Source organism: Anabrus simplex, chromosome 1 (assembly GCF_040414725.1).
Source record: "Anabrus simplex isolate iqAnaSimp1 chromosome 1, ASM4041472v1, whole genome shotgun sequence".
Taxonomy (NCBI): domain Eukaryota; kingdom Metazoa; phylum Arthropoda; class Insecta; order Orthoptera; family Tettigoniidae; genus Anabrus; species Anabrus simplex.
The window spans coordinates 1,059,633,437-1,059,651,242 of record NC_090265.1 but is presented as its reverse complement, the minus strand read 5'-3'; the positions used below and the strand labels follow the sequence as shown (position 1 = coordinate 1,059,651,242).

The following is a 17,806-nucleotide window of genomic DNA, read 5'->3' as shown; positions in this document are numbered from 1 at the left end:
TTAAGCAGAATACTTGTAATAAGTTTACATGCTGTAGATCCTATGCCAGTTAAAGGCCCAGGCAACTTATTTTGGAGTTTTATTTTCTTAACTAATTGCATGCAAGATTAAATTTTAATCAACATGCTGAAAACCCTATTGCATTATTTTATATTGTTCAGAAGATATAAGCAGAAAATGGCCACAGCACTTGAGCGAGTGACATCGCTGTTGGCGAGCCACCCTCCTGCACGCTATTAGGAGGCATAGCAGAATCAGTCAGTGAAATGGCTGGTTCAGCATATTTAAAAATTGTGAATGATACCTAAGTGAAAACATGGTTTACTGTGTTGTGTGTGGTCACAATCACCCAAGCACTTCGAAAACATTAAAGGAAGAAGATGTAAGATTTCACATATTCCCCAGTTAGTTAGCATTAGTTTTCATAGCCAGTCTAGCTGCCTCTGTGGATCAGTGGTAGAGTGTCGGCCTCCGGATCCCAAGAGAGCAGGTTCAAACTTGGCAGAGGTAGTCGGATTTTTGAAGGGCAGAAAAAAGTCCATTCCGCACTCCATGTCGCACAATGTCGGCATGTAAAAGATCTCTGGTGACACATTTGGTGTTTACCTGACAAAATTAATTAAATTTCAGCCAAAGACGCCCAAGAGAGTTTCAGTTTACTCGGTCTGCCATCTAGTGGGCCTAGAGTAAATAGGAACGTTGAAATTGACGAGCAGACAGCCAGATGGCGTCAACTTGAAATGTCTGCACACGGTAGCTGAGGCCATACGATTATTATTATAGCCAGTCTTTCCCTCATATAGGGGATATTTGTTTTATCCATCTGAAGCCCAACGTGTGATATTTAATACAACATTAGAAAAGTCCTCGTGCCAAACAATACACGTCACACTTCCGTGCATTTCATTTACTGTTTCATTCTGTTTACAGCAGAAACTTTCAACAGCAGTGGGCATTGCTTCATAATGTTTGCACTTACACCAGTCAATCTTTCCCTGTATTTCCAAAATAACAGATGCCAGTGGTTCATTTTCTAATCAAGATAAGTTCAAGTTAGTTCAAATTGATAAGGCTTCACTTTTCTGGACATGATTATTCATTCCAAACAATGTGCTGACACTGAGAACACTCGTAGACAGATGGAAGTGCCACATGATATCCTATTGTAGGGCAACAGCAATGTCATGCTGTCCCTTACCTAAACTTTAGGATCTTCATATCTTGCAAGCTAATGGGGATTTTTAAAGTTCCAATTTTGGCATTCCACTCTTCTACATGAAATCTGATTGAATTAATTAAAAATTGATTATCATGAGTTTACTGGGCCTTTAAATAGAACACTACAGTAACATACATACAATTTTTTTTTCGCACTTATTCACCTAATACATATCTTTAATCTTTGCCAACATGTCCTCCTTTCTGTTTTGTAAGTCACTTTACATGATTTGACATAGATTCTGCAAGCTTTGAGCACATATTGTCATCATAAACCACATTGTAACTAGAGCCTCTATCATCCATACTTTTATGGAGCAGTCAAGTTTTGCAAATTTCCTTTTGCAAATAGTCTTCATGATTTCTATTGGATTAATGCCATAGAAGTTCCCTGGCCACTCTAAGGCATGCATATTGTTCTCATTGAAGAATTTCTTCACTTTCTTTGAAATACGGCAAGGAGCCAAATTCTGCTGAAAAATTTTGTCATCTGGAACCCTCTTCTGCAGCTCATCAACAACTCTCCTTTCCACTATTTGGGTGTACTGGTCATATTTCATCATCCTGTTGACTAGTGCTAAGGTTCCAGTCTTTCATGAGTGAAACACTCCCAAATGTGTTTTTCACAGGAAATTTTACAGTCTGTTGCAATGTGCTGAAGTTGTTGACTCAGCACACATATTGAACCCTCTGCCCCTCCAATTCAAAGTGATTGTCATCAGAAAAAAGAACTTTCTCCACTGTTAGCAGCCCTGAAGATGATTTTACGTAGTTTCCCAATTTCACTCTAGGCAAATGCAGGGGGGCTGTACCTTAATTAAGGCCACAGCCACCTCCTTCCATCTCTTAGCCCTTATTCTCCCAGTAAAAAATTTCACTTTATTTTCTCAGTTTTAATTTTTCTTCTTCTTTCAGACTCTCAAATAGAATGCTGTATTCTGCAATATTTTTCACAGTGGTTTACAAAATCTGTATTATGTAATGCAACCTTCATTTCAACCTTTTTTCAACTTTTTTCTGATCTTAGTGGGCATAAGTGCATGCTTGTTATTTATAGGATTTTTAAAAAAGTTGCTTTACCTCATACCAACACAGATAGGTCTTATGGCAACAGTGGGACAGGAAAGGGCTAGGAGTGGGAAGGAAGCAGCCAGGGCCTTAATTAAGGTACAACCCCAGCATTTGCCTGCTGTGAAAATGGGAAACCACGCAAAACCATCTTCAGGGCTGCCGACAGCGGGGTTTGAACTCACTATCCTGAATACTTTATAGGAATGATGAGTGTAGGACAACTCTTTACTGCCTGTACATGTCTACACAATATATGCTGGAAATAAGTGGCTGATTATGTCTCAAAGAGACGAAACATGCCCTACAACTATTTTTGATATTAATGTTATTTAATAATTGCTAATGTGATTATTTTATGTATTGAAAAGGTGGAAACCTCAAGTCTTTTTATTTTGAAGTATTTTATATCAATACAGACCAACAGTGAAGTTTTTAACATGTAGTACATACCTACCACATAATCTTTTGTCTAGACTTTTTTCTAGACTAATTTTCCTCAGAAATCTCCCATGATCTACCCTATCAAAAGACTTGGATAGCTCAATAGTAATACCTACAGTCCATTTGACCTCCTGAATCTAAAATATCTGCTATATCTTGCTGGAATTCTACAAGTTGAGCTTCCATGGAATGACCTTTCCTAAACCCAAACTGTCTTCTATCAAGCCAGTTAGTAATTTTGTAAACTTGTCTAATATAATCAGAAATAATGCTTTCCCAGAGCTTACAAACAACACATTTCAAGCTGACTAGCCTGTATTTATATGTTTTACCTTTGTTTTCCTTTCCCTTGCTACTATTGCAACTATCCATCCATTTGGTATCGCAAACAGTAATAGTTAACACCAACTTTCCAATACTTATCTTTCCTATATTTAGGAAATAAACATTACAACAGGCGTTGTAAGATGGGACATGTTTCGCTTAACAGTCGTAAGCATCATCAGCCAAAAATAAATCTTAGCCTAAAGTTAGGTCATGGCAAGCCTATTTTCATTTTATAAATATAAATGTTGATTCTTAGGGTGCCATATATGTTAAGGGCACTAGGTTCAGGGCCCTGACCTAACTTTAGGCTAAGATTTATTTTTGGCTGATGATGCTTACGACTGTTAAGCGAAACATGTCCCATCTTGCAACGCCTGTTGTAATGTTTATTTCCTAAATATAGGAAAGATAAGTATTGGAAAGGTGGTGTTAACTATTATTCTTGTTTTAATGTTCATATCTGATGTCCAATACGGTCTACAATGAGATTTATTACTTGTAATCGCAAACAGTACCGTAATGAAATACCCTGCTTAAGTAGGCTTATTTCAGATATGGCACTATATCCCAATGCATAACCTTTAACACATCCCCAGAAATCTTATCAATTCCAGCTGCCTTTCTCGCCAATCTCATTTCAGTAGATTGACCAACATATATTATATAAATACTTTCGCGGGACAGAAGTTCGGCATCTTCGTGTCTCCCAAAACCGTAAAAGTACCCTAGTGGAATATAAAACTTTTTTTTTCTTTTTACAATCTGCTTCACGTCGCACCCACAAGGGCAGGTCTTACGGTGTCAATGGAATAGAAAAGGGCTAGTAGTGGGAAGGAAGCGACTGCATTTGCTGATATGAAAAGGGAAACCACGAGAAACTGTCATCAGGGCTGTCGACAGTGGGGGTCGAACCCAATATCTTCCGAATGCAAGATGACAGCAATGGGACTCAAACCGCACGGTTACTTAGTCGGTGATATCAAATCAATGTTCCAACTGCTATTTATTGGCGAAGGAGGGGTGAAGGGAGACGGAAAACGGTCCTTAAATCTCAAACTACAACTGAGGCAGACTTGCTGTATTATAGAATGTTTGTGTCAATATAATTCATATATTTGAATGCTGATACTTAACCCACTACCTATCGGGTTTATTAAATCTATGGTGGGGAAAAATTATAAAATACAATATCAGTGTCAAACTGCTAGGGGCATGGTAATTGGAACTTCGTTCTTACAAATTCATTAATCCAATTGTTGCCGCATTCGTCTTTGAGAGCTACCGTGTTATGAATGTAGTGAGGTGTTATATAGAAAGGGATCATTAGAAAACTTGGTTCTTTAAAAAATATATGTATCTTTTATTGCGAGTTAGTTAAAATGTTACAGTCTTTAGGTTAAAAGTGAAAGAAAGGCATGTTTTCCTTCTGTTATTTATAAAGAGGAAGTTCTCGTTCTTCCTTTGACTTCCTGTAAAACAGCTGGCATTCGCAATATGGAGGTCATTGAAGCTGTGAAGCACTATCAAAGAAGTATAGAAAGATGTCCAGGAAACCAAGAAAGGGTAACAATTCTTTCGGTTATTAATTATTTTTGCTCATATTGTAAATTATTTCGCATTCATGAGACCATTCCGTTTTATTTTGAAACATATGTGTTTATAGTGTTACCCTAACCCCTCTACAAGAGCTTTTTTTACATTCTTCTCCAAGCTTCATTTTAGTCTTAAATCTTGGAGAAAAGCACCTTAGGTAATAATGGTAACGGGAAAGATTAATAAAATGTCTCCATCTAGACACATAAGAATTTAGTTATATTTAAGTGTTTAACTTAATGTGCTTTGTTGGCATAATGGTAGAACTATTGACTCTCTCAAGAAATGTTCTTTCATGGTTGAATATGGTATAAATTGTTCACTGACTAGGATATTGAAAGAGGTTTATTCTGACAACATCTCTGTGGTGTCAGTTTCAGAGATGTTGTTATTGCTGGTGCTCTTTGAATGTTCGTATGAAATTGTCATACTCTACTCAACCCTGAGTCCATCTCAAGTTTTGTTAATTTCACTAAGAGGTTATTATCATTAGGTTTCATGGAAATAATTTTTAGGGAATATATGAACTAAATTGTCATTTACTGTTACCCAACTCTATTCATATTCTGGTTAGTTACACATTTCTTACCGTTCTAACATGGTAAACCACCATTAGGCTACCTTACTTTTTTGTATTTATAAGTTTGTTAGATCGTGTCATTGAAGCATCAGTGAAAATTTTTATTTAACAAGTGTAATTAAAATATTAAATGATACATAGATTTCTAATCCTATTCATATAGGCCTACTCTACTTAATCCAGTGGTAGAAGTTATAGAAGTAAGCATTGCAGTGAGGAAGGAAATACATTTTTTTAACATTAATGATATCTAACCCTTAAAATTGTATGGTCATGAAGATTACTGTTGTAGTGAAATTTGAGATTTAAAGTATTACATTAATATATAAATTACATTTCATATGAAAATAAATACATTAAAAACTGAACATTGAACTAGATAAATGTCCTATTATTACATAAAATTACATAAATTTGATGTAGGTTTAGTCTTACCCATTTAGATTTGTGCCTAAGTAGAACTTAAGTGATTTCCATTGTAAACAGAGTGTTACAGTGTTTGCATTTTTTAAAACATATTATTGCTTAGATATTAATACTATACTTTTATCTTTGTACAGATGCTGCATTGCATCAGCAAGCTGTATCATTTGCCAGTTACTGTCCAGCATCTGCAAGAGACTGGTGTAGGAAGAACAGTTAATGGACTACGTAAATATGAGGGAGATACTGGGGATGCAGCAAAAGCTCTTGTTGCAAAATGGAAGGCAATGGTTGCAGCAGAAGTTTCAGATAGTGAACCAGTTGCAGAAAATGTAGATGTTGAACCTGAAGTGGAGCCAGAACCTGAGCCAGAACTGGATCCCCCACGCAAGGAAAGCCATCATAGATCAAAAGAACATCACCACAAGTCGAGCCACAACCATCGTAGTCATCATAGTGATAACCATCATTCTGAAAAGAAACACAGAGATGATGTGAAGTCAAGCCATCACAGATCATCAAGAGATGAACGGTCGTCTCATAAACGTAAAACGGAAGATTCTAGCAGTGACAGGCATGATGAGAAACGTAGGCGTAAAAACGTGTCTGAAAGTAGTTCCGAAGATGCTATTGGCTCAGATTCTGAAGAAATGCAGATTGAAATTGAAGAAGGTGAAGGTGAGAGTGAGGATGAGGAGATTGACAGTGCTGTGAAGGAAGAGAGTCAAGAGTCACAAGAGAGCAGTGATAGTTCTGAAGAGGAGGAAGAGTCACCAAGGAGACATCACCATAATGACTCTAATCAGAAACATGAGAAACATAGAGACAAACAAAGTCATAGTGATAAGAGAAACAGTTCAAGAAATGATGGTCACAGCAGTAGTAAAAACTCAGAGTATAATAGTGTTAGTAATAATAAAGGAGAAAAAGTTAGAAGTAAGAGTAGCAGTGAGGAAACAAGAAGTGATAAGCATAAGAGAAATGATGGTGATAGGCATAGGAAAAGTGAAAGTGAGAAACATAAGAGTGATAAACACAAACATAAGAAGGATGATAGTGATAGACATAAGAAGGACGATAGTGATAGACATAAGAAGGATGATAGTGATAGACATAAGAAGGAAGATAGGGATAGACATAGAAAGGAAGATAGTGATAAGCATAGAAAGGAGAGTAGTGATAGGCATAGAAAGGAGGAGAGTGATAAACATAGGAAGGAAGAGAGTGAAAGACATAAAAAGGATATTGGTGATAAACACAAGAAAGACAACGTGGATAAATGTGAAAAGCATAAGCGGGATTCTAATGATAAACACCGGAGGGAGGAGGTAAAAATTAAGAAGGAACCTGTTGAACATCGGCCTGATAAAAGCAAATCTGAAAACATTCCCAAACAAGGTTCTGATAAAAGCAGTAAGAAGGGAAGTGAGAGTAAAGTCAAAGAACCTCAAGAAAATAAAAGTGTTAAAATTCAAGAGAGTGTGGGTGGTGATGAAGATGGCAGTATTGACTGTTTCTCAGGTGAGATAGTACCGTAGTTTCTGTGATACATCTGTCACGTTAATGGTTGAAAGTTTACTGATGGTTCTTTTCTTGTTTTGCACCTTAGTTCTAGAATATGTATTTGTGCAGTTATGAATTTATTGTATTTCATCAATCCTATGTAGGCCTATGCCTCAAATCTGATAATAATAATAGAGGAAAATTCACACAATTTGATAAGAATATTCCGAAAAAGTGGATAGGTTTAACTGATATTTCGTCATAGGACGCACTTTGATTGCATTTGATAGTAAGTATAAATGCTATCTTATCTTGTAAATTGAAGTTTTAGATATAACACACTTTTATTTTCTGTACGTCATACGTTTTTTCACAAATTTCTTCATCGTTCGATGTTCGTGTGAAATTGCTTCCATTTTATTATTAAGGAATAAGTACGCACAATGTGCATTACATAAAACTATTTACATAATTGTATTATCGACGACAACCTCTTAGAACACACAAGAGCGTGGTATTTTGTGTGAGTGTTTTTTCATCTAATATCTTGTTTTTGGGATCTTTGTTTATACCTGTTTGCAAACATGTCCAGACAAATAGTTCCATTGACTAAAATTGTAGTCTTGTAAACCTTGGAGAATGTCCTTTTTGTGAAATAATCTGGCTTTCTTGAGTGAGGGATTTTGACCATAGGGTCATGTGAACGAATTCGATCCACCAAATATCACTGTATTATTTGTCCCAAATGGAAGATAATAACTGCTTTTACTCAAAGTGTAAAATCTGCAGTAAATAAAAAAAGTAGTATGAAATATTTTACTTGTAGAGAATAATAAGGATGCATACTTAACTACCTTACAACTATTTCTTTCTACTACATCGCAGCACTTCCGTATGTGTTTTGTTTGTCTAAAGGCCGGTTTCCACTGATTAACATTTAACACCAGCATGTTAAATTTAACATGTTATGATTGACATGTATATTGTGATTGTGTCTTCCAATTGACTTTGCATGTTAACTCAGAATGTTGAGGTTAACACTTAGCTTGTTTTCCGCTCCAAGTGGAAAATGTGTCAAGTCAATTCGTTGTTCGTGAGATGTCGGCACAGCTTCGGCAACTCCCGTGCTGTTTCCATTCCAACAGATAGCCTAAACGACGTACTTCTCATGAATTAGGATTATAGTTACAACACTCTGCTATACTCATTCTCTTTGTTATAAGCTAGAAATAAAGTACGCGCACCTATGTCGTTCTCTCTGCACTATACCGGTACTAAAATTTATAGTCAGAAATGGAGTGGAGCAAGGAGATAACTCTGGACTTAATTAATTATATAATAGAAAGGCCTTGTTTGTGGGATGTCTCATCAAAGAAATACAGAGATAAAGCGAAGAAAGCCGACAGTTTCCAGGAACTCTAAATTATCTATAATTGTTCCCGCTAGTGCATCAAAAAGAAAAACTAGCATTCCTCCGCTCCCAGTACAGTCAAGAATTGTAAAAAGTTCAGAAAAATCAGAAGTCTGGGCCGGGAGTGGACGAAGTTTATACTTCAAAGTGGTTTGTTTTTGAAGCAATGAGCAGGATGAGGGTAGGAAATGTGCCTAATAAAACTGCATTTCTAAATCATAACAAGAAGCAACAGTAGCAGTAACAAAGGCCAAATCCTCTTCATCTTTATTCTTTTTGCTAGTGGCTTTACGTTGCACCGACACAGATAGGTCTTATGGTGATGATGTGATATGAAAGGCCTAGGAGTTGGAAGGAAGCGGCTGTGGCCTTAATTAAGGTACAGCCCCAGCATTTGCCTGGTGTGAAAATGGGAAACCACGGAAAACGATCTTCAGGGCTGCTGACAGTGGGATTCAAACCCACTATCTCCCGGATACAAGCTCACAGCCGCGTGCCCCTGACCGCATGGCCAACTCGTCCGGTGGTTTCCCATTTTCACATCAGGCAAATGCTGGGGCTGTACCTTAATTAAGGCCACAGTTGCCTCCCTCCAAATCCAAGGCCTTTCCTATCCCATCATCGCCATAAGACCTATCTATGTCAATGCGACGTAAAGCCACTAGCAAAAAGAAAAAAGATGAAGATGATTTGGCCTTTGTTATTGCCACTGTTGCTTCTTGTTATGATTTAGAAATGCAGTTTTATTAGGCACATTACCTCCCCTCATCCTGCTCCTTGCTTCAAAGGCAAACCCTTTGAAGTGTTAACTTTGTTCGCTCCCGCCCCCGACTTTTCTGAACTTTTTACAATTCTTGACTGTACTGCGAGCGGAGGGATGCTAGTTTTTTTCAATGCACTCGCAGGAACAATTATAGATAATTTCCAGTTTCTGGAAACAGTCGGCTTTCTTTGCTTTAACTCTGTATTCCTTTGATGAGACATCGCACAAACAAGGCCTTTCTATGATATCATTAATTAAGTCCAGAGTAATCTCCTTGCTCCACTCCATTTCTAACTATAAATGTTAGTACCGGTATAGTGCAGAGAGAACGACATATGTTCGCGTACTGTATTTGTAGCTTATAACAAAGAGAATGAATGTTGCGGAGTGTTGTAACTGTAATCCTACTTCATGAGAAGCACGTCTTTTGCGTCGTTTAGGCTATCTGTTGGGATGGAAACAGCATGGAAGTTGCCGAAGCTGTGCTGATATCTCACGATCAACAAATTGACTTGACATGTTTTCCACTTGGAGCGGAAAACACGCCAACGTGTTAAAAGTTTTAATCTCAACATTCTGAGTTAACATGTAAAGTCAATTGGAAGACACAGTCACAATATACATGTCAATTGTAACATGTTAAATTTAACATGTTGGTGTTAAATGTTAATCAGTGGAGACCGGCCTTAACACTTTTGTGTGTGGTCTGTACTCACTGAAGTTGTTTGAATTAATTAGGTGTCTTTTTCTTCATGTTGCTCATTCGTTTTGTGCCCTAAGTGATATATTTATTGGTCCAGGATTCATTCTATTTTCCTTTCAACAAAAAAGTAAAATATTTATTGGTCCAGGGGTCATGTTATTTTGCTGTTTGAACTGCCCGCACTAGTAATATGGACAAAGATAATGAGAATTCACAGACATAGCCTTGGACCTCAAAAAAGAAACAAAAGATGGCACAAGCCGCGGAATGCATCATAAGGGAGTCCTGTCTACAGCCCGTAAGTACGTATACATATTTCTCTAGTAACGACGGTATTTCTTAATTTACCACAGATTTTACACTTTATTTGAGTAAAAGCAATTGTTATGCTCCATTAGGGACAAATATTACAGTGACATTTTGTGGATCGGATTTGTTCACATAACCCAGTACCTGAAGTAGTGTAGAGGAGAAATTCTTCCTGTATGCTTGCCAGGGACCCACCGACTCATCCCTAGATATATTTTTACTTAGCCTATATAGAAGAATTAAAATGGAGACTCTGTAAATGTGAAATTTGCGACTGTTTTCTGCGTTGCTGTTGGCCGTCTTAGGTCAGCTGTCATGAAGGCAAGTTTTTCTATTGTCTCCGATAATGCCCACATCATGTGTTCCCGCAAGGCTGCCACCTTCGTTCTCAGGTGAGAGTAGTTTCTGTGATACATCTGTCATGTTATGGTTGAAAGTTTACTGATGGTTCTCTCTCGTGATGTGTACCTTAGTTCGAGAGTATGTCTTGTAGACCTTGGAGAATGTCCTCTTTGTGAAATGATCTGGCTTACTTGAGGACTTTTGACCACACCTTCATTTTCATGCTGTCAGAAACTCTCATGGTGGGTTTGTTGGGGGGTGGAGTGTGGAACTTCTGTTGACCCTTTGTGGGTGAGAACACGCATAAAAATGACATAAAAGAATAACTGAAGTAGCGTAGAGGAGAAATTCTTCCTTTATGCTTGCCAGCAACCTACCATCTTGCCCCTAGAATTATTCCTATTTATATAGAAAAATTAATACGGGGACCACCGTTTTCTGCGTTGCTGTTGGCCGGCTTGGGTTATCTGTCATGAAGACTAGTTTTCTGTCATCTCTGATAAAGCTCACATCATGTGTTCCCGCAAGGCTGCCGCCTTTGCTGAAGTTACGAAAACTGCAGTTTCAAATTGTCATAGACTGCACTTGTAACCTTATTTTTGTCAGTTCGTCACTTTTTGTAACATTTTAGCAGGACTCCAGGGGATGCTAGAAGCTTACGCCTCCAGACCCCCTTTGGTTGCTCCCAGCCTAATGGTCCTGTCACTAGCCGTACCTAACCTATCCAGTCCAGTGGTCTTCTCACTAGCTGGATGTAACCAATCCAGACCAATGGTCTTTTCAGTAGCCTACTGGGCGAGTTGGCTGTGCGGTTAGGAGCTTGCATACGGGAGATAGTGGGTTCGAACCCCACTGTCGGCAGCCCTTAAGATGGTTTTCCGTGATTTCCCATTTTCACACCAGGCAAATGCTGGGGCTGTACCTTAATTAAGGCCATGGCCACTTCCTTTCCATTCCTAGGCTTTTCCTGTCCCATCGTCGCCATAAGACCTATCTGTGTTGGTGCGATGTTAAGCAACTAGCAGAAAAAAAATTGCTGGATGTAACCAATCCAGACCAATGGTCTTTTCAGTAGCCTATTGGGCGAGTTGGCTGTGCGGTTAGGAGCTTGCATACGGGAGATAGTGGGTTCGAACCCCACTGTCGGCAGCCCTTAAGATGGTTTTCCGTGATTTCCCATTTTCACACCAGGCAAATGCTGGGGCTGTACCTTAATTAAGGCCATGGCCACTTCCTTTCCATTCCTAGGCTTTTCCTGTCCCATCGTCGCCATAAGACCTATCTGTGTTGGTGCGATGTTAAGCAACTAGCAGAAAAAAAATTTTCAGTAGCCTTGCCTTGTCATTAGTTCCTAAGTTAGCAGCTTTGTGTAGTGCACTGGGACGTCCAAGCTGTACCATGTTGGATATGTAACCTATCTTTCATGGAGGGTCAGTGGAAGCTTTACTGCTCGGGCTTTCTATTTTGTCACAGAAGTTGTTTCTCAGAAGTTACGTTTATTATATTGGTTCATTTACTGGTGGATGTGAAAGTGCCAGAAAAAATATTAAGTGTAACCTATTGATGGTTATCAAATATTTTTCATTCATTCATTTAGATAGATAGATAAAGAATGGGTGAACCCTGCCTTCGCAGGGCTCCACACGTAGGTCTGTGAAGACCTTTTGTGTCTCTTAAACGGGTTTGCCTAGTCCAGTCCTAGTGCTCCTATAAAGGATACCAGTGTCCGGATGTTGGCATTCCTGATGTCTTCCAGGCTCACGAAATGTGAGCCAAGGTATCGATGTCTAGTGCTTGCAAGAGCCTCGCACTGACATAACACATGCGCGGAGGTCTCCTCCTCCCTACCGCATCTTCTACACATCGAATCCTGACTGATTTTCATGATGTGTAGGTGTCTCTGTAAGGTATTGTGGCCTGTCAACAGTCCAACTACCATTCGCTTTCTGGTCCTATTCAAATTTATCAGGACCTTTTTATAACTTTGGCTAGGCCCTTTGATAAGTTCACGTGCCTGCCTTGCTATAGTTAACCTCTTCCAAATGTCTGAGTGAGACTGGTTTGTCCACTGGGATATTACCAGTTTCACGCTACGGAGTGACACTCCCAGGAAGGGCTCTGGTCCTATGAAAGGACCTTTTGAGCCTTGTTTCGCTAGTTTATCAACTTCTTCATTTCCACTGATACCTGTGTGCCCAGGGACCCATAATAGGGTAACTGAGCTAAGTTCACACAGCTGGTCTAACATCCTTTGGCATTCCCGTACCATTTTTGATGTTGTTTTAACTGCACATAGTGCTTTTAACGCTGCCTGGCTATCGCTGTAAATAGTGATGCATCTTGTGTGTCCAGGCATGTTCCATATATAAACAGCACAGGCCAGTATTGCGTATACTTCGGCCTGGAAAACAGTAGCGTATTTACCCATAGGTAGGGAGAGCCTTGTCTTAGGCCCCCAGACCCCGGCGCCTGTGCCCGTCTCTGTCCGCGAGCCATCTGTGTACCATGTACAGCCTCCAGACCTAAGACGGGCCCCAGCATCCGCGGCCCACTCCTCCCTTGTGGGTATCACCACTGTGAATTTATAATTCAAATTAAAACTAGGCTTCATCAGGTCCCTGATCATTGTTGTCGTAGGGCAGGTCTGGTGAAGCCTTGTGAGAATAGAGGCATGACCTCTATTCGGATTCTTGAAGGACCATCCTCCGAGTGACCAGAGGCGGTAGGCACTCATTCCCGCTATTTCCTTAACGTATAAATGTAAGGGGGGAAGACCTAGGATGGCCTCCATTGCACATAATGGTGTAGTATCCAGTGCCTCTGTTATTCCTAGACACGCAAGTCTTTGGACACAGTTTAACTTGGTGGTCACAGTTTTACTCTCCGAACCTGGCCACCAGACTAAAGATGCGTAGGTGATCGTGGGCCGTACAATAGAAATATAGAGCCACTGGACCACCTTAGATCCTAGGCCCCAAGTCTTTCCGACGGCCCTGCGACAGGCCCACATAATCTTGCGAGCCTTATCCACCTTATGGTCTATGTGTTTCCTAACTCGGTCTTGCCTCAAGGATTACCCCTAGGTACTTAACTGAGGTTGTCTTAACTAATCTTTTCCCAAATAGGAAAGGCTCTGACAGTCCGTCTAGCCTTCTCCTCCTGGTAAATACCACGAGCTCCGTCTTGTCGGGATTAACCGACAAGTCCGTGTCGTGGCACCATCTTTCCACCCTACGTAGGGAGCTCTGTACGAGCTCTGAAACTGTACTGGGGAAATTTCCCACCGCCATCAGGCTAATGTCATCTGCATAGCCTTGGGCGTAAATTCCTCCAACATTTAACCTGGTAAGTAGTTCATTCATTCTTTTATCACTGATCTGCATTTAGGGCGGACACTCAGGTGGCAGATTCCCTATCAGTTTTTTACATAGCCTAGTCTTTTCTTAAATGATTTCAAAGAACTTCCACATTTATTGAACATCTTCCTTGGCCAGTTATTCCAATACCTAATTCCTTTTCCTATAAACAAATATTTGTATCAGTTTGTCCGCTTGAATTTCAACTTATGTGATGCTCTCCAGGAAACCACACCTTAAGTCGGAAAATATCATTTTTGGTTTATTTTGTAATTTGACAGTAGGTAAGTTTGCAATCATTTTTGTAAAAACCTGAACTATCTTGATTAAAAACTGGTCACTTTATATAACTTTGAAATTGTAAGACAGAATTTATTGAATTTCAAGAAAATCAATTTGAAAATGGGTATAGTACTCTGAAAATATATTAAGGATTTAAGAAAATCTGACTGTTTCACTGGATAAATGAATATCAGCTTTGCATTTTATAATCATTTTCATTAATATTTAGGAGTTTTATTCTCTGGAAATGAAATATGTAAACATGTTCAAAATGTGACAAAAGTGAAACAGGAAGGTTTAGTCTTGCGACACTCATATACGCAGACGTTCTGAATTAAGATGTACAAAGAAGATTAGGATACAATAATTATAATAATAGTAATAATGCTAATGTAAATAATAATCTTGGATATTTTAAAAGTTCATTCTGAAACTACACACAATCAGTATCCAATTAATGATTTACTAATCTATCCTGTAGTAACAAAATTGAATTCTTGCTAATTTTTCTGAATGTTCTTAATTACAGTACGTATATCATTGCCTTTTGTGCTCACAATCCATTTTGCTACTTGGCCCAGGTCCAGCAGCATTAATGTTGCCTTACCGTGGGGATCACAAATTCCTTGTTTCTGCTGTACAGTACTTTCAGATGTTGTCGGAACAGATATTTTGTCTCTTCTGCAGTCATACTTTTTACTTCCAAATTATCTTTCTCGCAGATCTTCACAATTACAGTTGGACCGTACTAGTTTTGTTGACACATAATGACCCTAGACATGTCCTTTTTCACATTAAAATGACAAAGTGTGATCTGAGGAACTTTTTACCTACCATGAGCAGTGAAAATATGTTGCCAGTCATTTTACTAACAGCTCACCAGTTTCTTTTCTGGTGATGTTTTTGTTAAGTTTTGATCGAGGAGTGCTATCTTCAATAACCGAGACAATATCTGTCAGAAAAGAAGTACATGTTACGTGGTACTTCCTTTACATGAGGCCAAAAGCCCGGTCACAAGAAAATTTCCTATGACCCACTAGCAGAAAAGAAATTATTATATCCTCATGTAAACCTGACATAACTCTCCACATGATGTTTTTAATTTGGGTGATGCAGTTGTCAGCATGAGGAAACAAATCACAGCTCTTTGACCGGGCTCCTGTGCAGGCAGTCCACTTTAGTTAAAATTTCCTGTTATAAAATATGCAGCCCAGCAAATGAAGTCTGTAATTATAACCATACATTATCTTGATGCACAAGATGATAATTTCATATTTTGGTACAAGAAGACAGTGTAGGAACTTCATTGAAGAAACCATACCTTAAGTCGCAATGTTAAATTCCCATTGCGACTTAAGATATTAGACTGCACAGCATGTTTCCTAGGTTATTTTGAAGAGTTTTCTAAATGGTGACATCATTATCACCGCTTTCATCACGTAGTTCAAGGATTTGACTAACAGATAGCGTTCAAATCTAAAAATTGATATTTCTCGCCCTTCTCACTTTTTTTCTTTGTAGCGTAAAATTGTGTCATCCGTTGTAAGGTATGATTTCCTGGAGAGCGTCGCATATTTTTATCATTCCTACTTTTAAAAACTCCGCTCAAGCTTATTCATCTATTAATGTCATTCCATATCATCCCTTCACTGACAACTTGGAACATACTGCTTAGTCAGGCAGCATTTCTCCTTACTCCTGAGTCTTCCTGGTCTGTTTGCAACATTTTCATAACTACTCTTTTGCTGGGAATCACCCAGAACAAACCATGCTGCTTTCCTTTGGATCTTTTCCAGTTCTCATATCAAGTAATCCTGGTGAGTGTCCTATACACTGGAACTGTACTCTAATGGGGACCTACCAGAGACTTATATGTCCTCTTCTTTACATCTTCACTACAACCCCTTAATACCTTCATAACCATATGAAGAGATGTGTAACTTTTTTTTTAATAACCTCGTCAAAGTCATTACCCTAATTAAAATCTTTCCTTATGTTAACACCTAAGTACTTAACAGTGATCCCCTGAAATACTTTCACCCCATTAACACAGAAATTAAAACTGAGATAACTTTTCCTCTTGGTGACATTAATAATAAGACTTTTCATCCCATTCACCATCATGTCATGTCTGCTGTCCATCTCACAACATTGTCAAGGTCTTTTTTCAGTCGCTCATAATCCTTTGACTAATTTCTACATACAGTACATCATCTGCAATGGATTTGAGAATCGGAAGATTAGTATGGCTGTCTTCTTAGACTTATCAGCAGCCTATGATACTGTTTGGCGAGAAGGGCTCCTGCTAAAACTTATCTCTGCCATCCCCTGTTTCAAGCTTACAAATCTTATTGGCAATATGATTAGCAACAGAAACTTTCAGATCTTCTCGGATGATGCAGTAAGCAAAACCTACAAACTGAATGATGGACTTCCACAAGGATCTGTTCTGGCACCCTTACTTTTTCAACTTCTATACTGCTGACTTACCAGCAACTAAGTCCAGGAAATATATTTACGCAGATGATATACTACTGGTTAGCCAGACACCAAGTTTTCCAGAAGCTGAACAAATTCTTACAGCAGATCTAAAAAAACTAGATACATACTTCCAAAAGTGGTGCCTCCGTCCAAATCTCCAAAAGACTGTCGACCGGGCGAGTTGGCCGTGCGTGTAGAGGCGCGCGGCTGTGAGCTTGCATCCGGGAGATAGTAGGTTCGAATCCCACTATCGGCAGCCCTGAAGATGGTTTTCCGTGGTTTCCCATTTTCACACCAGGCAAATGCTGGGGCTGTACCTTAATTAAGGCCACGGCCGCTCCCTTCCAACTCCTAGGCCTTTCCTATCCCATCGTCGTCAAATCAATCCTTACAACACTGTCCCTTCCCAAAATACTTAGGTGTCACATTAGACAGATCCCTAACATATAAACATCATATTAACAACACAGCCGCCAAGATCAAAAGTCGGAATAATATTCTTCAAAAATTAGCCGGCACATCCTGGGGTGCAAACAACCAAGTGTTGAGATCTGCTGCTCTAGCTCTTTGCTATTCAGTTGCCGAATACTGTGCTTCAACTTGGCTGAACAGTGCTCATACTGTGAAGATTGATGCTCAATTAAATCAAGCAATGCGCATCATAACTGGTTGTATTCGCTCTACAAACGTGGCCTGGCTGCCTACACTCAGTAATATTCCACCGCCTTGCTTAAGAAGGTCTGAAGCTCTTCTAAAACTGTGGAAGAAGACCAGCCTGGACTCCAACCTCCCCGTTCACCAGGATATTACTCAACCTGCCCCTCCACGACTTAAGTCTAGATCTCCACCCTGGCGCACTGCACTTACACTGGAAGAATCTGGGTTCTCCATCATGAACGCCTGGTTACACCATTGGCAGCAGTCTTCTGTTCCCAATCAACATCTTGTGACTCTACCTCATGTTCAACCTCCCGGATTCCATCTACCCAGACGTCAATGGAGG

At 39.3% G+C, this 17,806-nt stretch overlaps 1 protein-coding gene across 1 annotated transcript in view; it reads left to right on the top strand.

The window, feature by feature from the left end:
- Positions 1–4,350: 4,350 nt before the first annotated feature.
- Positions 4,351–17,806, top strand: part of EloA (elongin A) — a 249,003-nt gene continuing 235,547 nt past the window's right edge. Inside the window, exons 1-2 of the mRNA XM_067149784.2 lie at positions 4,351–4,620; positions 5,791–7,174. Coding sequence (XP_067005885.2) covers positions 4,552–4,620; positions 5,791–7,174 — 1,453 coding nt within the window. The 5' untranslated portion in view covers positions 4,351–4,551. The remainder of the gene's footprint in view (positions 4,621–5,790; positions 7,175–17,806) is intronic.